Source organism: Manis javanica, chromosome 6 (assembly GCF_040802235.1).
Source record: "Manis javanica isolate MJ-LG chromosome 6, MJ_LKY, whole genome shotgun sequence".
NCBI lineage: Eukaryota > Metazoa > Chordata > Mammalia > Pholidota > Manidae > Manis > Manis javanica.
In genome coordinates, this window is record NC_133161.1 from 45,957,361 (window position 1) to 45,982,936 (window position 25,576).

General features: G+C 43.1%; 1 protein-coding gene across 3 annotated transcripts in view; it reads right to left on the bottom strand.

The window, feature by feature from the left end:
- CHN2 (chimerin 2) overlaps positions 1-25,576 on the bottom strand; it is a 271,523-nt gene that overhangs the window by 181,113 nt on the left and 64,834 nt on the right. Inside the window, exon 1 of one of the 3 annotated variants that reach the window (XM_017647274.3) lies at positions 2,944-3,043. The exons of 1 other annotated variant lie outside the window; for it this stretch is intronic. In XM_017647274.3, the coding sequence (XP_017502763.2) occupies positions 2,944-3,028 (85 nt within the window). In that variant the 5' untranslated portion in view covers positions 3,029-3,043. Of the gene's footprint in view, positions 1-2,943; positions 3,044-25,576 lie in introns of those variants that run through there. One more of the 3 variants, XM_017647288.3, reaches the window with a different exon arrangement.

Consider the following 25,576-nt stretch of genomic DNA (forward strand, 5'->3'; position numbering starts at 1 on the left):
GCACATTAATGTTGTGCAACCATCACCACCCTCCGTCTCCAGAACTTTCTCATCATGCACACTGAAATTCTGTGCCCATTAAGCAAGAACTCCCCATTCCCTCTCTCCCTCCAGCCCTGGCCAAACACCATTCTACTTTCTATCTCTATAAATTTGACTACTCTAGGTACTCATATAAAGGGAATTATACAGCGTTTGTCTTTTTATGGTTGGCTTATTTCACTTAGCATTATGTCTTCAAGGTTCATCCATGTTATAGCTTTGGTCAGAATTTCCTTCCTTTTTAAAGCTGAATAATATTCCACTGTATGGATATACTACAGTCTGCTAATCCATTCATCCACTGAACTTGGGCTGCTTCCACCTTTTGGCTGCTATGAATAATGCTGCTATGAACATGGGTGTACAGATATCTGTAAAAGTCCTTCCTTTCAATTCTCTTCAGTAGCAGTGAGTAATTTTTAAAAGCACTCTATAGAAGAAAACTAGGAACTCTAGAAAACCCTAATGTAATTAAATTTACCTCTTTTAAAGATCTGAAGAGGAAGCCATTGTTAGGGTTTTCAGAACTGATATTATAAAAGATTTTCTTATTACAAGCTTTTTAAGAAAAAATGATAAAGAACTTTCTAGACTCTGTATTTAGTTGGGGACTATACAAATGACAATAACCAAAATAATTAGTAAATTTCACACTTGTCATTTATACATTTAATTTAAAAAATTGCAGCTTTAATTCTCAAAATTGACAGAAAATGAAAATGAACTCATTCAATTTCTTAGAATATCATTGTTAGGGCTACTTCATACATACACAAACAATGATAAAAAATATCTAAACATGTAGCTCTAAAGAATATCATGCTTTAGGTGATAACCTTGTTCCTGTGTTTTATCAAATGCCCACAAATAAATCACATTTTAAATGGATGAAGACAAGGCCCTTATTACTTAAAGAGTCCCTACCCTTATTATTTAAAGAATCCCTAAAAGAAAAGCTTTGGAAAAGATCCTTTTTGTTGTTCAAATAATCACTTGCTAATTTATTTACTTCTAATTTCATGTTTTGGCACTTTTTGAAAAGAAGAAACTCTTCAGGTCTGAAAACTGAATCACCACTTTCTTTTTTTTAAAAAAACTCTATCAATTTGACTCATCTTATTATTTTGTGGCTCAGAGTATTATGCTGCATCTTTGGCTCTTTTGAGCACACCAGAAGTAGAAAATAGCATCACTCATCCTGAGAAAGAACGTAAAGGAGCAATATTTTCCCCAAACTGTCCACTCAGAAGGCCAGTGACAAAGGCCCAGGGAGACACCTGACGTCCTGAAGAACCTTCTGACTCTTCTCCCTCTGTCCTTTCCCAGCGCCTCTTTGTTTCTCACATTTCATTAATGGCCAGGTCCTGTGTCTTCTTTTAGGGTATTTCTTGCCTCCCCGTCCTCTTTCTGAAATGCCCTAGTTCAAGACATCATCGACTTTGTTTGGTGTCTCGCCTCCTGTCTCTCTCATCTCTGCTCACCACTGCCTCTGCTCTACAGTGCACACTCCTTGGCTTGACATGCAAGGCCTTCCATAATCCAACCCTAATCTCTTTTCCTCATCTGTCTTGAGCTTTTGTCCCTCACGTGCCCTGGGATCTAATGAAACCTGCATCCAGTTCCCTCTGGGTTCATGCTTCCGTGTCCCCGGCCATGCTATTTTTCCTCTTTCCTGTTTCTCCTTCATGGACCCTCAGGCTGTCATCTGTAGTCTCATGGAGTTACTGATTTATCCCTTAAAATGCTTGTCACTTTCTACCCTACGTACCAGTTACTTGTGTTTACACCCTCAGTCCCCCACACCTATTACCTAAGAGAATCCCAATGAGAATACAGGAATGATCATGGGATATCAAGCAGTATCAGTAACCTTGTTTCATAATTGTGTTATCCTTACATAAAGTCAGAGTTTTGAGTTATGTGCAATAACAATAAAATAATACATGAAAATGGGCTTTTCAGGTCTGTTATCTCAAGACTTCTGGAAAAGGTGACATCCTTATCCTCACTTGCCATATGATCAAAATGAAGCAAAGAGCTAGCAAGAGGCAAAGCCAGTATTGCTGTACTGAGTGAACAGGAATTTCTGAAAGTGGCAAAAAAACAAAACATTCACAAAAATGGAGCTTAACCTGCCTTTACACCTTGGCTGTGGGCTCCAGACAACCACCAACGAACTCACTTGATATATGTATATGTAGATCATCACAAACACATGTGATAAATCAGACTTTCGAGGAACTAAAAGAGTGTGTTCTCTCATGACAACAGAAATCAGCACGGATCCCTACCAGTAATGTTCTTTAGGACAGAGTCCCTTCTTAATCCAGAGGAGCCATTCGTGGGGCACTCCTGTACTTGCCTTGCTCCCCAGCACAAATCTCACCTGCACCCAGCATCCTGTCACAGAGGGGACTCTGTGCACAGAACCAGGCTCATGGCAAAGTATCCCAGGGAGTATTTAGCTGTTGTAAGTATTCACCCTGCATCCCTGCAAGACAGTTCATTAGTTCATTGAAGAGCTAACTTTCATTATGCCTCTTTGGCCTGCTAGATAGATTTAGAGCACTTTCTGTCTTTCGTCCCACACTTTTTCAATGGAATACACATAAGCCATTAGAGAAGCAACTTTTCAAAGTATACCATGGAAAGGAAGTCGGCCTGTGGCCTGCTAATACCTGCAGGTGGGAGCTAGCAGAGTCTGTTAGGCAAATAGTCACTGGGAGGTACCTTCCATCCCTCCCGGAGTGCCTGACAGCTCTCTGTTTGTTGTTTTATTCCACAGCAGTTGGCAAAATACATGTTATTGGCCCAACATCACTGGAAATCCTTACAGATGGAGCATTTTAGCATAAGGTAATAAAACACATTTTATATAACTAGATTTTTCAAAAGACTCACTTTGAGCAGACCCTTCCCCTTCTGGAGTACTCCTAGCCATGGGCTTCTCAGCACGTGTTTCCTCAGCATGGCCTATTTCCAGCATGTGGTGCCCATGGACAGCTCAGCCAAGATCATACCAACTTGCCCTCCTCTGGGACCTAAGGCCCAATGTCTCGGAAATCAGTGAGGCCTCCCATAAGGCCTGCTGGCTCAAGGCCCTTTGCTAGTCTGCCTAATCCTCTCTGCAGGCAAAGGCCCAATGGCACCCAGGCCAGATCCGCCTCAGCCAGTCATCTGCTTCTCAGGTGCACACTGCTCCTGGTCTTACTGACAAATACCTTGAAAAGAGATGGGTAAGCAGGCTCACCAGCAGTGATTCAACCATGCTACCAGCGGAAAACATTGGTAGGAAAAGCCTCCATAACTGTGAATGGATGGCTCTGTGGTTTTATCTATCTTTCTTGACTCCTGAGATTTACATTTATGGAATTTCTGATAAAGAAAAGGAACTGGCATGGTCGGATGCAGTAACATATCTAGACCCCCACATGAGCATTTCGGGAAAGCAGAGGCTGGGATCCAGTTCAGTGGTGCAAGGTGCTCAACCTGTATCCTCCTCTGCCAAACAAGAATAGGATGACCCCCCTCAGCCTGCACGCAGACACATTCGAGGGCAGCTGGATGGTGCACAGGGCCAGAAAGGGGCACCATCACGCTCTGCATTAAGTAGTAGACTTTGGTGGGTTCAAAGTAGTTTCTCTCCAGAATGTCTAAGTAGGCAAATAACAGGAGGAAAAGGGAAATAGCCAGGAGGAGGGGACTTTATAAAAATGGCCTTTTATCTCATGAAAAAGGGTTTGTGCCCTTTTATCACAATTCTAATTATATTCAGGGCCTTCCTCATCCAAGGCATTTTTTTTTTCATGTGTTGAAAACACCAGAAAAGTAAAATGCAAACCTGGCCCCTCAATGTGCTTATATGTGTGTGGGGGTGCCTATGTTTCTGTGTGTGTGTGTGTGTGTGTGTGTGTGTGTGTGTGTGTGTGTGTGTGTATGTATGTCTCCATGTGTCTGTGTCTGTGTGTCTGTGTTCACAGCTAAATCTAAATGCAGCTTGCTATTCTAAGGAACAGAGTCCACAGGGGGAGGCCGTGGTGACGGGGAAGGATCTGGACTGGTTTCACAGCCAAGTCTGCGTTTGTTCTGGGCCTTGACAGGAATGGAACTTCAGCAACCAGAAATAGAGGAGAAGGGATTTTTGAAGAAAGAAAAGTATCTTGGAGAGAAGGCTATACCATGTACACCAATGTGCAGATGTGCGTGGGGAGCATGAACTGGTAACCTGGGAGGTCTCTACCTGGGGTAGGAGATACCAAAAACAGGCAGGAGGGATTCACTATGTTTTCAGTAGAGTCTCTCAATCTGTACTTCCAGTGCTTCTGAATCAAAATGAGCCACATTAGGCAAGCTCTCAGCTGCTTCTCTGATTCTGCACTTCCCATTAAGTCTGGCACAAAAAAGGCACCTTTTTGTGCTTACAAGACAATTCTAAATGGTTATGCTCAGAATTTGGAGTATTGAGGAAGTGTTTCTGTGTATGCAGAAAGGCTGGCAAAATAAGAAAGGAATTTCACCTCCCCAGACAGCCTTGTTTTTCCCAGGTCACATAACTATAACAATACTATGAATCTCTCAAACTCCTACAAGGTATGAGACTAAAGTGGTTCTACCAAAGTATTTCTCTAAGTACATTATGAACACTTTCAGAATATGTATCATTCACTTATTCAACAAATATTTACTGATCACCTGTCATGTACCAGGCACCATTCTAGGCACTGGGGACATGACAAAAAACACAATAGATAATGCCCCCACCCCAAGGGAGCATACAGTCTAATAATGGAATGGCTGACAATAAATGAAACAAGTAAAATAGTAAGCCAGATGATGAGATGTATTATGAAGAAAAAGGGCAGGGAAAGGACATATCACACTAGTGACATCTGAGTCAATACTTGAAAGAGAGGGGTGGGGATTTATACAGATACCTAGGAGAAGAGCATTTGTGGCAGAAGAAACAGCAAATGCAAAGGCCTTGAGACATACCTGACATGTTTGAGGAATCACAAGGAGGCCAGTATGCCTGGAGCTGAGTGAGGGAAGGGGAGAGTAAGTAAGATGTAAAGATAGAGAAGTAGCAGTGATCAGGAATATGGAGCAGGACAACAATTAGTAGAGCACAGACTGTGGAAATAAGAAGAAAATGTCTCATGTGGAAGGAAGTGAATGAACAATTTTAGCAAATACACCTGAGAGGTTAAGCAAGGTGAGGACTGAGAATGGGCTCTTGAGGTTAGTGCTGTGGCAGTTGTTGGTGACCTTACCTAAGAGGTGGAAGGTGGAACGATGGGGCAAAAGCCTGACCTCAAGGAATTCCAGGAAGAGTGGGAGGAAAAAAATGGACAATAAAGTGTTCTGTTGAAAGGGAGCAGAGAAATGGAGTCATCAGTAGAGGAGGAAATGTTATCAGGAAAGGTTGTTTTTATAAAAGGAACTCATAAAACTGAAAACAAAGGCAAATCATCTGATTTTAAAATGAGTAAAAGATCTGAATAGACATTTTCCAAAGAAGACATGCAAATGGCCAACAGGTACATTAAAAGGTGCTCCACATCACTAATCAACAGGGAAACGCAAATCAAAACCACAGTGAGACGGCACTTCACACCTGTTTCAATGGCTGTAATCAAATGATAAGAGAAGAAGTGTTCGTGAGGATGTGGAGAACGGGGAGCCCTGTGCACTGGTGGCGGGGCTGCAAACTGGTACAGTCACTGTGGAAAGCAGTATGGAGGGTCCTCAAAAAAATGAAAAATAGAACTACCACAAGATCTAGCATTCCCACTTCTGAGACTAATATATAAATATAAATAAATATAAATATATAACAGAATATTATTCAACCATTAAAAGGGAAATCCTGCCATTCTCCACAACAAGGATGAATCTTGAAGGCATTATGCTCAGTGAAATAAATCAGACAGACAAATAAACATACTGCAAGGTCTCATTTCTATGTGGAATATATAAAAGCCAAACTCATAGAAACATGTACAGGATGATGACTGCAGTTATAATACTGTATTGTGTACCTGAAATTGCTAAGAGAGCAGATCTTCCATGCTGTCACCACACACACACACAGAAGGTAACTATGTGAGATGATGAACGTGTTAACTAATTGAATTGCAGTAACCATTTCACATTATATATGTATATCCAATCATCATCTGCATACCTTAAACCCACACAACGTTGTCAATTAAATCTCAGTAAAGCTGGGGAGAAAGGAAGGAAGGAAGGAAGGGAGGGAGGAAGATGTTCCTTTTGTTTGATGGATTGTTTTTGTTTTGTACTGTTTTTTGAATGAGAGAAATAATAGCCTGTTAGTAGGCTGTTAGGAATGGGTCCAACAGAAGGAGATACTGAGGATGCTGGAGAGAGAAGGGAGAATTGTCAGAACAAGCAGGGAACCTAGTGGGCAAGTGAATGGGGTTAGCTTAGGCAGCAGTAGGGACAGTTCATGGTTGCAAAGAAGAAAAGACAAAACGTGTGTTCACCGAGGTTGGGATGCAAAGTGCCAGCAGGTACCAGAGATGGGCTTCCAACAGATGCATCACCTTCTCAGTGCAACAGCAAGGGGGTACGTGGTAGGAGAGGAAGACAGGGGCAGTCACGCAGGGGCTGAGGAGCTGACTGTGAGTGAGGAGGAGGTGTGAGATGATCTGACTTACCTTTCAGAAGTTTCCGCTGGCTTCTGAGTTCAGAAAAAAGTAAAGGGAGGCAAAGATAGAAACACAGCAGCCAATTAGGAGGTTCTTATAATAATCAGGATGGAGATGAGATGTTTGTGGGTTTTGTTTTGTTTTCAAAGTGGTAGCAAAGTACCAATGGAGTAGAGAAATTAGCAGATTCTGAATATAATTTGAATATAGTAGGAATGGAAGAGTCAGTGAAGTACAGGGTATTTTATTGTTTCCACCCCCAAACGAATACAATAAAACCACAAGATATCATTACAGCATTGAAATAAAAAATCAATAACATTTCAGCTGCTTTTACTGACAACAGCCAGTTTTTAAGTAGCAAAAACTATTTCAGAACTGTGGCAATATCAATAAGTGATGCTACTGACACATAAAAATCTGTTGGCATTGTAAAGCATTAGAGGAATTGAAGCTGTAGTTAAAAGCAAGGCATCTGTGCCTGTTCCAATAAGCCAGTTGTCAGGAATGAATCAATAAATCACAAAATTAGTGTGGAAAATACTTCAAGCTTCTGAAGATCAAAGAATGGATAGTAAAATATTAACTTGATGTCCTTTTAACTTTCTTTTCTCAATATTTATTAGTGTTTGACCTCCCTTAAAATCTGAGTTCCATTATAAGCTATTTTGATAAATGGATTGAAAGGTTGTTCAAAGCACTTCATCGTGGCTAAGTATTTCCTATTCTCCAGTGAAACACTATTAGTTCGCATTTTACAGTAACTGCCTTCGGCATTTCAAAACACGTAGCTCTATTTAACACAGAGATCTAAGAGGCCTGCCCTTCCTTTCCCTCCTCTGCCACCCAGAACCAGTTACAGAGATTCTCACAGAGAAAGTAGGGATGTGCACATTCATACGGGATGGTAAAAGTGTCATTATAAAAAAGTTCCCAGGCCTGGTCATTCATGAGGCCCACTTTAAAATTTAATATAACACTTAAGTGTTGGGATGCCCCAAATATAGGAGAAGTCCAGTCCTTCTCTTCTACTTTATAACAGGGAATAATATGTACAAAACTTTCCAGAAAGTAAAGGGCAGAAAGCCCTTTCTCCTTTCCTAAGCTCAGGCTTGAGAAGCACTAGCTGCTAATTTTTTGTCTCCCAGATGTTCTGTGACATCTTAGAGCATATAAGACAGAGATTTCTATAAGAACATGGTGGTTTTCAATCAAGCAACTAGACTTTTGGAATTTAATGCTAAAGAAACTTAAATTAATGCTAAAGAAATTTAAATTAAAAATACATAAAGAGTTAGCTATAAGAATGTTCATCACAGCATGGCTTATTAGAAAGAAAAATTGAAATCAACCTAAATGTCCAACAATAAGTGACTGATTAAAACACTCAGTTCCATCCATGCAAATGAACCATGCAAAGCCATTAAAAATGATGTCAACTACTTAAAGATGTGGAAATATATTCACAGTGGATTTTTTAATAAAATTAATATGAATGGCCTCACCACATATTTGGGAAAAAAAGATATGTATTTACATGTATATGTATATGTATCTAGAAGGAAATTAGAAGTATAAACATCAAAAGATTTATGTGGTTATTTGTAAATGTAGGATTTTCTGGGAGGTTATCCTTCTTGCTCACTGGCACTTTGTCCTGACTTCTCCATGAGCATCCTTTCATTGCTTGTGTAATTGGAAAATTATAGTAAAAGTTATTGAGCAGTAGTCGTGGTGGCACTCAAGTCTCACAAGAAGACTGCCTAGCCAAATGCTCCCCTGTGGCTCCTGACCTTTCTTGCTTTCTAGACATGTGGCTGTTAGTGTTTAAGCCCTAATGTGGCCCAGATATGGCCTTCCATGCATCTGTGACAGTCTGCTCACAGTCAGCCATCAAATGCAAGGAAATGGGAACAGCAGCAGATACTCAAACACCCACAGAACCACAAAGAACAAGGCCTTAACTATAAGCTTCAAGTGGGATGTGTCATAATGTTGGTTTCCTTTGCATCAAAGCAACAGGGATGGTCCAGCAACAAAACACAGCCAGAACACCTATGGGGGTTAGAGTGTGGGGACACAGAAGGGAGACCAGCCAAGCCCAAGAAAGAGAACAGGAACCCGAACAGATTTGCTTGGATGGGCCTTGAGCTGTAAAACAGCACAGCATAGTTAGGGAAATTCCAGGTAATCTCAGGAACAACATCTAGTATAAGGACCCAAGCAATTACCAAAGATTGCTTTAAATTAAGAATGAAGTCCCCAAAGAACTGAATCCTAATACCTTGAACTTCAAACAAACTGTTTTAAAAACAACAGTGAAAACATCAGACGGCAAGGTATATTAAGTGCCTGCTTCATCTGGAAGGGCTTGCTTACCACAAACGCAATTACATGTTCCAAAATGAGATAACAGGTTTGTTTGGATTTCCTGATAGGCTTATCCTGATAAATGAGAATGACAGATCTAAGGGGAGAAAGCTTCAGCTCTCTCTCTGGGTCACACTCAAAACCAAACCTCCAGGTAAATGCATAAATGGGTAGCTATCTATGCTTTGCAAAGCAAAACAGGGTCGTTATCTATAGGTAAAGCTAACCCCAGTATTGACTTTTGCCTTTTGTGCCATCTATTTGAATATAGAAAGCACTAGGGCATTTTGTCTTTGGAAATAGTTAGGCCCCCAACCCCAACCCCCAAGAAAAATGTTTATTACAAGTAAGGATTTTCTCTCTGTCATTACCCTGTGCTCAGTTACAGAATTTGCTCGTATCTGATTTTGGCCTCTTTTTCTGTTCTGAGCAGAGGGCAAGAGCATGTGGGCCTTGCTCCCCCATTAGCTCTCTCCTGCCTACCCACAGTCATGCTGGCCTTTGTGAGGCTGCCAGCACCCCCTCTTGGAGACATCTGTTGCCTTGCTTAAACCAAGAAGCCTCCTAAGCACGTGACTGGGCCGTGCGGAATCAGAATGTGCCACCTCCAACAAGAGGCGTCTGTCCACCTCGCCTCTCCCCTGTCATTTCCTCCTCTAGCCTCGGCCTCAACAAGTGGCCAAGCCTCACACAAGCTGTCAGGGACAGATGCTATGTGAAAAGAGGAAATTGGACTCAAAGATGCTACAGCTTTTTTAATTAAGTCCGACCTAAAAGCCAAATAGTGAGGCATGAAATGAATACTTACTTGCAAAGAAGCACCACATTTCAAAAACTATTGTATTGGTTTTGGTTAGTAGGCAACTTATTAGTTTTCTCAACTGTCGTATTGTTCCTCATTCAATGCCTTGGATATTTTCACTTCTGCAGTGAAAAATGCGTTTTGCATTGGTACATTGGTATCCTGACTCTTCTTTTGTTATTTCCTTCCTCCACGGTCCCTGGGCTAGTTGAGTTGGCAAGATCAAGTGTGTCCACACACAGCCAAATGCTTACTTGCATCTATTCATCACTCACCTCCTCGCTTCCTCACTCCCCAGGCATCCACTGGGTGCCCACTACAGGCCTGGCTTCACAGTCTAAGAAAAAGGAAGCATAACCTAGTTCTGCCTTCCCTCTTCTCAGATCCCTGAGCTAATTCTAGTCATTTGCTTTGTCTCCATCTCTTTGTCTCCCTTTTCTTTAGTTTTACTATTCGTTTCCTATTCTGGTTACTTATTGTTCCTCTCTGCATGCTGCCTGCTAATTAAAGCTGACTAGAGGCCCAGGGCCTCTGCTGCAATCCTCAGCTTAAATGGCCAAGATCCTTGTTGATTACTAAGGACTGTGAGGACTCAGGGAGAAGACTACATGGATTTTAGAGAGAAGAAAACAGGAAAAGAAAAAAAAAGGCAAGACAGAACAAAACCCTTCAGATACAGAAGGAAGACAGGAGTAACCTTACACCAGACAGTACAGATCCCAGAGAATCACAAAATACAGATGTGTCTTATTAAGATTTATGATTTTTCTAATTTTCTTTCCATCATTTCAACCACAGAGAAAATTACATATGTGATCTAAGGTGCTTAAGAAAGCTTTCATACATTTCAAAACCAGTAAGAAGGAAACCAAGGAGAATGACTCGTCTAAGACCACAGAGTGAGGGAGTTGCTGGGGCCAGGGGAGATAGATCATCAGGTTTTCTGATTTGCTCCCCATTCTCAGCCATAGCCGCAGCCAACTACTCCCTCCCCCATTCAGTGTTTCCTATTATATCAACATTTTGAAATATTGCACGAATTGGGGATAAAGGAGATAAAGCTATACGCTTGCTATGGAAATCTAGTTACAATTTTCTGAGTATTCTTAGAAAATAAGGGCATGCATTAGTTTTTAAAGAAATTCTGAAAAGTAAATTTCAGACAAATGCAACCAAGAGGTGGGAAGGAGAAAGAAGTAGCTGTTCCAAGATCATATTCACCACTAGATAACAGTCAGGAAAAGAATATACGACTTAGGGATATTTTTATCTTAGTCTCAGTTAGGGAACAAAACCTAAAACTAAATATGAATTTGATTTCACTGAGTCTACTAGTTAGGACTCTGGGTCAAGTGACAAAAAACATAACCCAAGTTAGCTAATGCAAAAGAACATACATTGTTCTAAGAACTGAAAAAATCAGAAGGTGGGTCTCATTTTAGGCATGGCTTGACACAGAGCTGAAATGGCAACTAATACATGTATGGCTAATACCCAGTGCTGGGACTGTTCTCAGCATTTCCCATCACCCACCTAATCCTCACAACAGCTCTTTGAGTGGATATTACAACAATTCCCATTTTACAAATGAGGAAATTGGAGCACAGAGACTAACTGGCTCTGAGTGTGACCCCACTAGTAAATGACAGAGCAATTTAAACCCAAGCCATTTGGCCCCATAGTCTGGATTTTAATCATCACCTCCATGCATCACCAGAATTCAGTTTTGCTCTTTCATCTCCATCTCGTCTGTGGTTCCATTCTCTTTGAGATTCTCCCCTCCTGGAAGCAAGAGAGCTGAAACAGCCTGAGCCTCAGAACCTGATAATTTCAAATCCAGCAAAAGAGATCAAAGGTTTATTTTGCAGAGGTACCAGCAAAAAATCTCTCTGCCTCTTATTGGCTTGAGCTAAACATGGTCAATGCTAACGTTCTGATTGGCCAAACCATGGAGCAGAATATAGAGGCAACTCTGCCAGAAACACGTGGGCGGAAACGTAGAGGAGGTGAGTAAATCTCCCCACCTACAACCCCCAGAGGAACTGGAATAGTTTTCAGAGATGGTAGAATGAATACTGGGTTGTAAAAACAACTGGTGAACCATCCATTGTTAAGTTGCACCACAGTAATTAAAATACTTACTCAATGATCCAGTAGAAGCTCTTGGTCTTCAAGTATAGGTATCCCATAAAACTTGTGGCAACTTTCATTTTTATAAAGGAGAAAGGTATATGAAAATTGAACCAAGGTAAGACAATCCTGACTTATTAATAATCACGGACTCCCTCTAGCAAGCCCATTCACCTCAGCTTTATGGTTCCTCTGTGAACAGAATAGTGGAATCAGAGAATTTTCACTTAAGGGTGGGCGTTGGAGCTCATCCACCCCAAGATCCCACACGGAGCAGTGCTGCGGAAGACCAGGCCTTCCACTTTGCAAGGCAGGTCTAGTTCTCACTTTGCCCTGCTCTCCTGTGAGGTACGGCTGGGGGAGAAAGAGCCAAAGGACAGGCGGAAGAAAGGGCGATGCTGCAAGGCACCTGCATTTACCTCCACCCCAGGGAACCGCAGACCCACCGCAGCCCTGCGCCCCCATCTTCCTTACCGCCCACACCCACACACAGACAGTGCCTTTAACTGCACACCTCCAACTGTCCTGATTCTCACACCAGAGGCCCTCCACTGCTTCTTACAAAACCCTCAGGATCAGCCCCTTCTCTGAAGCCCTCCATCTTTTAGGCATGCCGAGATTCACTGTCATCCTCTAAACAGGCTTTACTTTCTCCCTTGGGAATTTGGGTGGAAACTAAAAAGATAATGGAGAATGGAGTTGTAGGAGGAAATGTTGTTTATCTGAGGGGGACCAAACTATAAAATGGGTGGGTGTGATGCACAACCTGCAAAAGACACTACAAAGTGATTGTGAGCATTCCCTAGGAGCTCTCTCCTCCTGGCTGGGAGGACACGGAACGAGCTCAACAGCCCGTACCAGGACTCCAGGGAACTCTTCCTTACATTTCTGGGGGTACCTTTATGAGTTGGATAACTGCCAGTAGATGATATAATTAGTTGGATTTATGATTGTTTGAAGGACCCAAACACTGGAAGTAAGCCATCAATATGGTGCCAAAGGGCTCTGACCTCAACCCTGTCCAGTTCCAAAATTCTGTCAATAACCCCGATGAGGATATTTATGGCATACTGATCAAATGAAGAGTGGAGGTGATGCTGAGTTGAAGAAGAGCAATATTGTTGGATGACATCATTAGGATCAAGCAAGATATGCACCAGATCCCAGACGAGACAGCACAGTGATGAAAGTTAAGCCTGCATTCAGGGCAAAGTAAACACACACGAGTCCATGATTGTGGAGACACACCTTCTCAGCCATATGCGTGAAAAAGGAGTTTTGGTTGATTCTACTTACAGTATGAGTCAATACTGCACTGTGGCTGCCAAAAAGCTAGTGTGGTCTAAGGCTGCCCTGACAGGAACAGAACACTTAAGACTGTGGCTTGCATGAGGCACTGTATCTGACGTGACGCAGACCACACTGAGCGTCTGTGCTTAGTTCTTAACCTTACTCTAACAGAAACACGAGCAACAAGCAACCGTACGGCCAGCAGGAGAGGAGTGACCGTATGGTGAAGGGACTGGAAACTCCTTTGAGGGCACAGAGATGTTTTGCCTGGAAACTAGAAGGCTTATGTGAAACAGGAGAACCATCTTTAATGGTATAATAGTTGTCCTGTGAAAGAAGAGTTCCATTTGTTCTGTGTATCACCTACGGCTGGACCTCGACCAACAGGGAATTATAGGGAAACAGATGTTAATGTAACAGAAGACTTTCCAAAGGAATGGTCCCCAAAATGAAAGACAAGTTTAGGAGGCATTCAGACCGAGGTCAGGAGATTGCAGAGATGTTATAGAGGAAAATACAAAGATAAAATGAATTGCTGGGGCAGACCAGTGGTTCTCAAACTGTGTTCCTCAGAGGCACCTCAAGGAGGTAGTACAAGGTACAGAAGCTTCCTGCCTCTCCACCCATTTTAAGCAGAGCAGCCCCCCTGACCTGTTGATACAATGGGTTTCTGCTGTGAAGGAAAGTTTTAAGTTACTGGACTATATATCTCTAAGGTTCCTGTTTAACCTTGAAGTTCCAGGCATTATGAGCTGACTTCCCTAAGAGGCAGACTGAAGTAGTGCAGACATACGTAAGTTCTGCAGCCAGAATCATAAGGTTCAGTAAGCTATATCAGTTTTCTATTGCTGTGTAATATATTAACACCAACTTAGTGGCCTAAAGTAACACACTCTTACTAGCTCACAGTTTCTGTAGGGCAGATGTCCAGGTAGGGCTTAACTGAGAATTTTGCTCAGGGTCTCACAAGGCTGAAATCAAGGTATCAGCTGGATTGTGTTCCTTTTTTGAGCTCAGGGTCCTCTTCCAAACTGGCAGAATTCATTTCCCTGAGGCTGATGACTGAGCTCCTCATTTCCTTACTAGCTGTTGGCCAGGGACCACTCTTAGCACCTAATGCCACTCTCTGGTTCTTGTCATGTGACCCCCTCCACAGGCCTTCAAAACATGGCTGTTGGCTTCTTCAAGGTCAGCAGAAGAATTTGTTGCTCTGATTCTCTCTCCAGGGAAGGCCTGGACCCTCTTTTAGAGGTCTTGCCTGATCAGGTCAGGCCCACCCAGGCAAATTTCCCTTTTGATATACTCAGTATCAACAGATGAGGGGCCTTACTTATATTTTCAAAACCCCCTCCTCCTTGCCATATAACATAATCTAATCAATAAAGTGAAATTCCCTCATCTTTGTGAGTCCTGTCCATGCTGAAGGGGGGAAAATTCTTTAGAGTATATACACTAAGGGAGGGCAGGATTGTCGGGGACATTGTAGAATTCTGCCAATCACATATAGCTTTTCCAGTCATAGATTCTGACCTCAGGCATGCTGCTCGGCCTCCCTGTAACTCAGTTACTTCCTCCATAAAGCAGGGACAATAATTCCTCAAGGGGTTGCTAGGAGGGTTAAATGAGTTAATATCCAGAGCATTAGAACATAACCTGGCACCAGGTAAGTGCACAATGAGAGTTATAGGTATTGTTGGGCAGGAATACATGGTGTCCTTGGGAATGACTGAATCCAGTGGCGATCAGACAGCCTTACGGTCCATGTGCTTTCAGGCAGGAGCTGTGAAAGTGGGTCAGATATGCAGCTTCATGGAGTGGCTTCTGTTTTCTGTCCTCCTGGCCAGCTATCCTTTTTGCTGCCACTTCACTACTTGGCTTTAATCTCTTCTGCCACTGCAGGTGTCCATCACCTGCTATCATCCTTCCTTTCCTGGGTATTTTTTTTTTCTTCAGTCTTTTTCTTATTTCTCTGTTGCTTGTCCCATTATTCTCACTCTTTACACTAGCAAGATTTGCTATTATTAGTGCAGCAAATAAGACTGTGTCTTTCCTTCAGATCAGCTAACACTCTGTCATGAGATTTTCATAACACTGGTTCCTTTTGTTAGCATTTACTACTTATAAGATCTTAAAAATATTTTTTTGTTTGATATTGTTTCTGATTCCTGAAGTGATTAAATTTTCACTTATTTTCCCTTATCAAACAGATAAATCGGATAGTAATGTTTCACCTTTCAAAACAATTGAGCATCAGAATTCCCTTTTAACAGAAAAATCCCCTAGTACAGTTAAAACATTATTCCTTTTCAAACAATTCATTTTCAAAAAAAAATTTTCAGAAACCCTTCTATTTCACACAGTGAATCACTCCTTATTTGCAATCTCATCTGCCAATGAAAACTGTAATGAGAGGCTAACAAAGGAAAAAGGCAAAGCAATGTCAAAGTCAATATGAACATGCAACAGGGCTGTGCCCATCAGCAGTATGTCAGCCACAATACGCTTCAGCCCTATGCCCCTCACATAGTGGGTACTCAGTAGAAATTTCTTGTGTTGAATTGAGGAGTGGTCTCAGTAACAATCTGTTGAACTGAATTGAGGAGCTGTCTCAGTAAGCGACAGTACATGATCTACTTGATCTACATGTTCTTACTGCTAGCACCTAACTCCAATGTGAAATGGAGTTTTCAAGACAAACAGAAGAACCAGTAGTGATGAGCACAGTCCTACGCATGTGGCTTGTATGGAAGATGAGCTGACATGCGTTATCAGTTACATCTTTAGTGCTCGCTGAAAACCAGGTGAGGTCATAGCTCCCATCCTGACCTGTTCCGTCACGCCACTGAGAGGCACACACTGTCTCTCCAGTGCTGCTTACGTGGGACCTGGGAGGGAGTCTGGAGCGTCCCTACAACCCCGACACCTCCAGAGGCCCAGCAGCAGAAGCTGTCAGCTGGTGCCCCTCTGATATTCAACATACTCATGCAGAGCACGCTATGTGTTCCCAGAGCTGACGCCCAGGAAGCAGAGCTGGCCCCAAGGCCACCTGCTCTTAAGGGTAGATTGGGACCCCGAGGCATACCCCACATCAAAACATCCCACTGTTAATATCCCTTAGAGCCTCTGGCTGCACAGAGCTCTGAGGGGTCACCCTGTATGCGTAACTGTCACTGTTTTCATGAACACATCTGTTTCCAAATTTATTGCCCAACATCTGTCCTCTCTGCTAAGCTGTAAGCAACAGAGCTTAGGAACCACATCTACACCCAATGCCTGGTAGAGTCTCTTACAACTCAATAGAATATTTGTTTAATTAATTAATGAAGGAACAAATGAATGGAGTCTCATATCCTGAATGGTGGCAGTAATGGCAAGGTGCTCAGGGTATTCAAAACACATCATAGCTCCCCTGGTGGTACATCTCATTTCAGGCCCAGGTATAAACAATTCCCTGCACTCCTAAGCAGCGCTGCCCCATCCCCAACGGATCTGCCCAGAGCCTGTCTGCTCCACAGGCTCTTCCTCCTCCTAGTTCCTTAAATGCTGCCGCTCCCTGGGTTCCTGCTGTAAATCTGTTCTTTTCCCTTCCCTTCTTTTCTCTCTCACATGCTCCTTAGTTAACTCACTCCCATGGATTTAATTACCACCTGTGTACCATTTTTACCTCCAATCCTCCCTCTTGAGTTCCAGCCCGTATCACCCACAGACTAGCGGGAAACTCCAGCTCTGATGGTCCTTAGACTCCTCAAACCTAACAGGCCCCAAACCCAGTCCATTCACTCCCTTGCCCCTCTAATGCACCACTCCTTCTGCAGTTTCAATCAGAGAACTCCTCTGCACTCACTCATTACCCAATCAGTTCTGTCTCCTAAGAGTAATCATACCTCCTGTTCCTTTCCATCCTGGCTTCCGTGTTCTTAGTAGAGGACCTCTTTATTTTCATAACAGTTTCCTAAGAAGGCCCCTGCTTCCTTATCCCTCAGACCATTCAGGATCCCCATTGCTACCAGAACAACTTTCTAAAACGGAAACTGGGTTGTATTACTCCTCTATTAGAAAACCTTCTGTTAAAATACTAACAGTGTTCTCTCCTATCAAGTAAAATAACCCCAGAGAAAACTTCTTCAAATCTCGACATGCAAGGTCACACAATGAAAGGGACAGCTCACATTCAACCCCCCCAGAGAAAAGCCCTGCAAAGTCCCCACACATACAGCATCACAGCGCTTCACTCAGAAACATTCCTGCAGCCCAGGATCACCAACAAGATGCGATGAGACTTTACAGCGTGAGAGACCAAGAAAAACTCACAGAGGACACAGAATTAATGTATGAAACAAGAGGATCTTCAGGAATGGTTTCATTAATTCATTCAACACACATGCTGGGGACTCTTACTGCAGTTTTACATTGCAAAGGAGAACACACACACACACACACACACACACACACACACACACACACACACACACACACACACACACACACACACACACACAGCCAGTAATTCCAGACACATCCCTTTGCCACTTTCCAGATGCAACTCCCAGCACTCTCCCTGTGCACCACACACTTCAGTCCCACAACCATTCCTGCCTTTGACACGCTGGTCCTTTTCCCCAAGAATGCCTTTCCTCTTGTTTTCCAGGTGGGGAACTACTTGTAGCCAACTCACCTCTCACCCCTTGGGAGAAGCCCTGCCTGAATCCTCAGACCTCCATCCAACCTCTCACACCCACAGAGCTGCGTACATGCTACAGCAGAGACTACAGCTCCTCTGCTATGGTTTTGTGTGTATGTGTTTATATGATGGTCTCTAGTGAGGATGGGAGCCTTAGCTTATATCCCTGACATGTGGAACAAATTAGGGTCTCAGTAAATGTTTGTTCAACAAATGCATTCCAATGTGTGAACAACTAGTTTATAGGCACTCTGTGTCCATGAACTGTTAATAGCTTAGGTGCCACCTATATTAATTATTTTCTTGCAGTCTGGCATTTTTGTAGTGTCTCTATACCCCATTACCAAGGACAGTTGACATATGAAGGAAAATAAGGAAAACATGCTTTGGTTTCTATATTTTTAGGGGGTTGGAGCATAATTGCAACTGTGAGCAGTTCAGCAGCTTTATTTTCCTGCTGTCCTTTTGAGGACTTTGTAAATAATCACAACCTACAATTTCAGGAATACTACATTAATATTCCATAAAAGAAAATTAATTGATATACTGAATTCCTCAGGCGAAAATTATGCTATTACTCATGGTTTCAAGCACAAGGCAGACATGGAAGGTCAACTGGAAAGGGAAGGAAGAGGGGCTCTGGTAGAAGAGGGGGTGGAGCCCAGATCTTCCTGGGGACTGGCTCAGGAGGGAAACAAATGGTGGCGGGGGTGGGGGTGGGGGTGGTGGCATACAGCCAGCAAGGGGAGGCGTGCCCATGCAGGGCAGTCCTATCAGACAGGTGGCAGCTGCCCAGGTCCGGCTAATCTTTCTAATTACAGAGGACTTGGCTGTCAGCCAAGACCAAGGGGGGCAATTTTAACCCCTCACAGAAAAGGGCTAGCAAGCCAGAAAGGGCGCCTGACAAACAGGTGATGGTTCATGGCAGGATTTCAGACCTGGGGGGAAGTAGGGTTCTCAACAAAAAAGAGGCCACAATGGAAGCTCAGTTACAGAGAGCTGGCCAACACAACCAAGCCTGCAGGAAGGTGGTGGAGTGGAGGGTGGGGGGAGGCCTCTCCTGAGACACCAGAATACCAGATCCATAGAAGCAAGATAAATTCTAATCTCACTGGTGATGGACGGGTAGAATGTACTAATGAACTGACTGATTTGATAAGTCGCTGGCAAACCAGCCACCTGATTTTGTACATAAAGTTTTACTGGAACACAGCCTTGCTCATTTGTCTACCCATTGCCCATGGCTGCTCTTGCTTTAGGAAGGCAGAGTTGAGTGACAGAGACCCATATGGCCCTGCAAGACCTAAAATGTGTATTATCTGGCCCTTTACAGAAAACCTCTGTCAACCTCTGGTCCAGAAAATGTCCGGGTTGCACCTCAGACCAACTGAAATCAGAATCTGTGGCACAAGATCCAGGTATGCATACTCATGAAAGCATCCCAAGTGACTGCAATGTGCAGCCGAGTGTGCAAACCACTGGTGAGCCTGATGCGGCAACTCGGAGAAGCAGTTGAACAGGTCAGAGTAAGATTCCATTGTAGCTGAGTAAGTCATAGAATAAGATTCTGTTTCAGCTGAATAAGTCACAAGAAGGGTGGTTCAGTGCTTGGGCTTTGGGGAAAGAAAGGGCTAATTTGCATGCTCACTGTGTCACTTACTAGCTGTCTGACCTAAACAACTTGACCCCTCAATGCCTCAGTTTCTCCATCTATAAAATGGCAGAGTAACAATACCTACCTCACAGGTGTGGGAGGATTAAAGAGAATAATGCTCGTAGAACTCTCAGCATAAGGCTGTACTTGCAAAAAGGTAGCTAACACAGGGGACAGGCAAGAGTTGAGCTGAGAGGCCGACTGGATCCTGGCTTAGATGTAAGCTGGCTTAGAGCAAGCAGCTGGAAGAAGAGGAAAAACTCTCAGGGCTTCCACGTGTTGTGCCTGAAGAAAGATATTCATGTCAGAAGCTGGGCGATGCTTTGAAGATGCTGTTGGTAAAAGCCATGTGCAGGTACAATGGCCAAACAGCCAGCCTGGGCAGGCAGGTGAACGGTCCAGGAGAGCTCGGGGGCTGCCACATGGCTGAACTTGGCCCACATCCCCCCTACGCCTAAGCCTCTCTGTTTTTGGCCCAGGTTCACATTCTGCATGCCAGCAATTTATCTCCTTGCAAGGCTCCGGTAGCTCCAGGTGAATGCTGGTTAGGCACCTCAATACTGAGCCCCGAGTGCTGCTGCCCTGGGTCACACCTGGGCTGTGCAGCATTTGTAGGAGCCTGATACCTGCCTTGCAGATGTCTGCTTCCTGCCCACTTTTGCTCAGCCTCCGTGCCAGTCTGGGTATGACCTCAGTCTGCCAGTCTGCCAAACTTGAAACCAGGTAACACAATCAGGGCTCTGGTTCACTGGACACAAAGAACTTCCCCTTTGATGGACAGTCTGGCCCCTAGAGATGCTCCTAGAATACCTGCCTCAACCATCCAACTAACGAGGAAAGGGTGTGCATGCTGCAAGATTCTCAGGGCTCCTTGCTCAGCTAATGGCCTGCGTGGGCCTGGGAAGGTGGGCCCTGCATTTCATAGACAGGTCTTGTTCAGAATTAGTTATGTGTCTCATTGGTGTAAGGATGGGTGGCCCCTCAAATGCATGAACAGAGTTCTTAGGGATGCTGACAGGGTTTGGTGTCACACCAAATCAGGAAATGGTAAACCATAACCTTCATCAGCTGAGCCAGGGGCTGACTCTGCCGTAGGCTGTCTCTTCCTGCATATTGGTTTAAGCTTGGCCAGAATAGGCTGAGTGGCCAGTTCCAGAAAAGCCTGGCCAGTACAATCCTGAACGTAATACACATGTAAGGGAAGGGAGGCTCAGCACTGTACTAGGCTCCTTGCCCATGGGTTCCTGTACTAAAAGTGATGTCACATATGATGATCTAACATAGCTGGGGCTTAAGCTATGGTTAAGAGATAGCCCTTAACACAACTGGAAAGTCCAGGAACCAGCCAGTGGGAAGTTCTCACTGTAATGGTAACAGTGGTACTAATGGCTTCCATTAACTGTGGGCTTACAAAGTGCTAAGAGATTTATTTGCACACAGTTTCTTACTTAATCCTTACAACCATCCTATGAAGACGTGGAGAATTAAGTACTTGTACAGCCACACAGCTTTTAAGTGAAAGAACTGTATTACTAAATTATACAGCCTCACCAGAAAGAGCTATGCTTCTGCTGTAGCATAATCTTGTTCTGCCAAATAGCATTGGACAGAGACATGGAAATAATATCTACGCCCAATGAGAGAGCCTCCAGTGAGCTCTAGAAAAAAAGTGCTTCTCTACCATTGAAGGTTCTACTTAACGCCTGGGCTCTCCACTGGGTTAGACCCTGTGTGCCTTTTTCTAAGGTCTTGAGTCCCTTCAGAAACTCCTTGTGGATTTCTGTTTCAGACCTCTCCTTACACTGTCCCACTTGGTGGCTATTAGGATAGCCCTGCTTTCAAAAACCTGCAGAAAATCATGTGTTATTGCGTAAGGACTGGAGTATTACACATGGAAAAACACCCTGGTACAAAAATTGACTAGTTCTGTCTACTTGCCCCCAAAATGTAGTGCATTACTTTTAATGGCACTTGACATTTTCTCCAAGATTTGACTGCATATTCTCTAACTTAATCCCCAAGCCAACCTGGAAACTTTGCTCTGCAGATGAGGAAACTGAGTTTCAGATATGTCAAGTAGTAGTCGTCATCATAGCAAAGATAAAATGATGACTAACATTTATTTTGTTTTTCTATGTATTTTATACACACACCGCACATAACACATACCCTTCCCTCCACACTGGGTGATCTCTAACTCTCCTCTGACTATAAAAGTCTATGATTGGAACTGGATCTACAGAGGCTGTCCCTCTGCCAGTTTTAGAGAGGCCAGGACACTGATGCACGTAGAGTAGTCCCCCCTTATCTGTGGGAGATATGTTCCAAGACCCCCAGTGCATGCCTAAAACTGTAGTACTGAACCATATATATGTTTTTCCATATATATATTAATTTTAATTTTTAAATTTATAAATTAGGCTTAGTCAGAGATTAACAATGATAACTAATGATAAAATAGAACAATTATAACAATATACAGGCAGACCTCAGAGAGATTACAGGTTCAGTTCAGACCACCCCAATAAAATAAATATCAATATCAGGCAAGTCAAATGAATTTTTTTGTTTCCTAGGTCATATACACTCTATTGTTTATACTAAAGTGTAGTCTGTTATAGAATAGCACTGTCTACAAATAATGTGCATACCTTAATTAAAAATACCGAATTGGTAAAAAATGCTAACCATAATCTGAGTCATAATCGCTGGTCACAGGTCAGCATAACACATATAATAACAATGAAAAGTTTGAAATATTGCAAGAATTACCAAAATGTGACACAGAGATACACAGTGAGCAAATGCTGTTGGAAAAATGGCACCAATCGACCTGCTCGATACAGAGTTGCCACAAAACTTCCATTAAAAAACATGGTGTCTGCAGAACACAATAAAGTGAAGTGCAATAAAATGAGGTGTGCCTCTGCTAAAGTTATGTGAATGTGGTCTCTCTCTCTCTCTCTCAAAGTATCTTGTACTTCCTCCCCCTTCTTGTGATGACGTGGGATGATACAATGCCTGAGTGATGCAGTGAAGTGGGGAGCATGACCTAGGCAGTGTGACACAGCATTAGGTGACTGTCAACCTTCTGAGGTTCGTCAGGAGGAGGATCATCCACCTCCAGACCACAGGTGAGCCCCAGTCACTGAGACCTTGGAGAGCAAAGCCATGGGTAAGAGGAGCACTGCAGGAGTTCTCTCAAGGGATAGAGAAAGACACTGAATATTTTCCTATCCACATTAAAAATGATATCTCTGCTTTCAAGCAACATAAAAATGGGTTTTGTTGTCTTTCCCCAGCCTTCCTTTGGTCAGTGCTTCGGCTGCAGACTGGCTGTATCCATCACCCTTTGCTAGAGCGCTGAGTCTGGACCTGAGCAAAGCTAGGTCACAATTCTTACAAATCATCACTTTCCATTCATGCTCATCTTGCTAGTGTCACAGCGCTGTCACTGTCTTGATTAGTTCAGGAAAAAGGGAGTTATGATTAACTGAGATGAATCTGTGCTGTCCAGGAAATACCAAATGGGTCTGTAAACTGCCCAGTTATTGGTCACTTGGAAAGCAGATTTAAATTGCCCTGGGGCCCTGGCAATGCGAAGCTCTGAGAGGCCATGGAGCAGCTGCTCTTCTCTTTTAAAACTTTCTGTAATTGTGGAGAAGAAAAACTTATGTTAGGCTAAGTGAAGCATGTATAATTGGAGGTTCACATTTTGAGAAGGTAGAAAGGAGACTATCTCATGTTGTGGATTATCTTGTTTGCCAGTCACTGAGCAAGAACTTGGCCAGACTGCCCAACAGACATTCAATGTCAATCTTATTCTAGATTGTTTCTGTGATGCCGTGTGGAAGGTTCACATGTGCTGTTCAAATGGCAAAAGCTTTAAAAAAGGATTATCTGCTTGGCTCACCATTACTCACTTTGAGCGAATGCAGAGATGTCATTGCACAAGACAACCACATGTTAAATACAAGCAGAGGCAAGTTTCTGGGAGTTTCTAGGGAAGCAGTTCACAAAGGATGCTCTGGGGAATCCTAGGAGTCCCTGAGACCCACTGGGATCTGAGAGGTCAAAACTATTTTCATAAAAATACTAAGAGATTATTTGACTTGTTCACTCTTTCTTTCTCAAGTGTACAGAATTTTCTTGAAGATACATGACGTGATATGGCAACAGATTGGATGCATAAGCAGATAAGAGAATCTAACCATCTCCCATTAAGCTGGAACCTAAAGAGATTTGCAGCAAACTAAACCAATGATACTATTCTTCCTAATTATTTCTGGAAAACATAGTTTCTTGAATTAAAAAAATATCTTTTTTTATTAAAACATAAACAATGGTATGTTTATGGTAACATACAATTGGCATATTGTTTGAAATAAAGTGATAGATTGTTTTCTCATTTTAACAGTTTTAATTTCTAATATGGTGAATATTGATTGATACAACCCACAGAAAAGTATATGTGGGGTCCTCAATAATTTTTCAGAGAATAACAAGATCCTGAGTCCAAAAAGTATTAGAACCACTGATCTACAAGAATCTGAGAACTTTATTTTCTCCCAGTGGAAGCACTCCTCTCTGTCCAGCTCAGCAGCATGCACCCTCCTGCTTCAGGCTCACCGTGTTCCTGGGCTCAGGGGCAAGGTTCACTCCTTTGTAGGCGTATTACCTGCCTTGCCCCAAATCCTTACTACTAAGTCGTCTTTGTTCTGCCCATGACATGGGTTCAAGAGGTTCACAGTTATTCATTCTCCTTGGCAGGGGAGAGACTGGCTTTCCTCAGCCCCTCAGTTCTCAGTCAGGCCAAGTTCACATACATATGAGGACCACCACTTCTGCCTGGACCATCAGTCAATGCCGTGCTGGGGACTGTGCAGAAAGATGCACTTATGGGCTGACAATGAAAGGAAGCTGCGTTAGGACCCAGGGATCAGAGACAACACTGAATCTCAGTTACAGAGACTGGGAGGAAGCCCCATGCCTGGGATGATGGGCAGAAGATGCCAGCCGGTCACTGAGTGGGCAGGCAGGACCATATAGATAGTGTTCCCCTCTACAAGTGCTCTCCATGTGTGAAAAACACTATGACTGACAGCAAAGTCACCAGCAGAGCCACTGTGCCTGCAGGTTCCAGGGACCTCAGAACTCCTCATTACAAACATAGCTGGAGCCCTGCTTCCACCTCCTGCAAGTCACAATAACATATTCACTTCAATCTTATCTGCCTATCAACAACCCCTGAGCTCCTCCTAGACACCTGTGTAAAGTGCTGGTCAGGAGAAATGCAAAGATTAATAAGAAATGCTCCCTCTGTCCCCCAGGGGCAGGGAAAAACCTTTCGTGGAGCTGCTTATTAGCAACAAGATGCTCAAACTGGAGTTTTAACTCATCTCTCTTACCTTGCCTGTTTTCTAGAGAGAATGGAAGTGTGCAACATGAAAAAGCAAAGCCACTAAAGAAAGCAGAGAAACAAAAGCCCTAAATAATGCACAAGACTGGATAATCAACATCAGAAATAAAAGAACTGATTCTGCAAAAGAAGCTGCTCTGTTTCTTCTTTATAAACGTTATTTCTTACCGTCAAATTCAGTTGTTGGTCTGGACAAAAAGAACCTGATTTCCTACCCAACTAAAAACTCCCACATCTGACCAGTTATACTCAGGTTCCCAAGCAGGATTCACATAAGAGGCTCTTCAGGCATCTGGCCAAAGGGACACCCAGCCCAGAGGGCATCTGAAAAATGGAAACATACTCGGAACATTTTTGAATTGCAAAACACTTAACCTTTAGAGTAAGCTCGAGAATCATAAAGTTCTATGTTAAAATGGGCTAATTATTACTTGTTTACTTAACACGGCCAGAAGCAAACAACCAGAGGGCTTTCATTAAATGCAAACAACAACCAGTGGCTTTGAACTGGTCTACT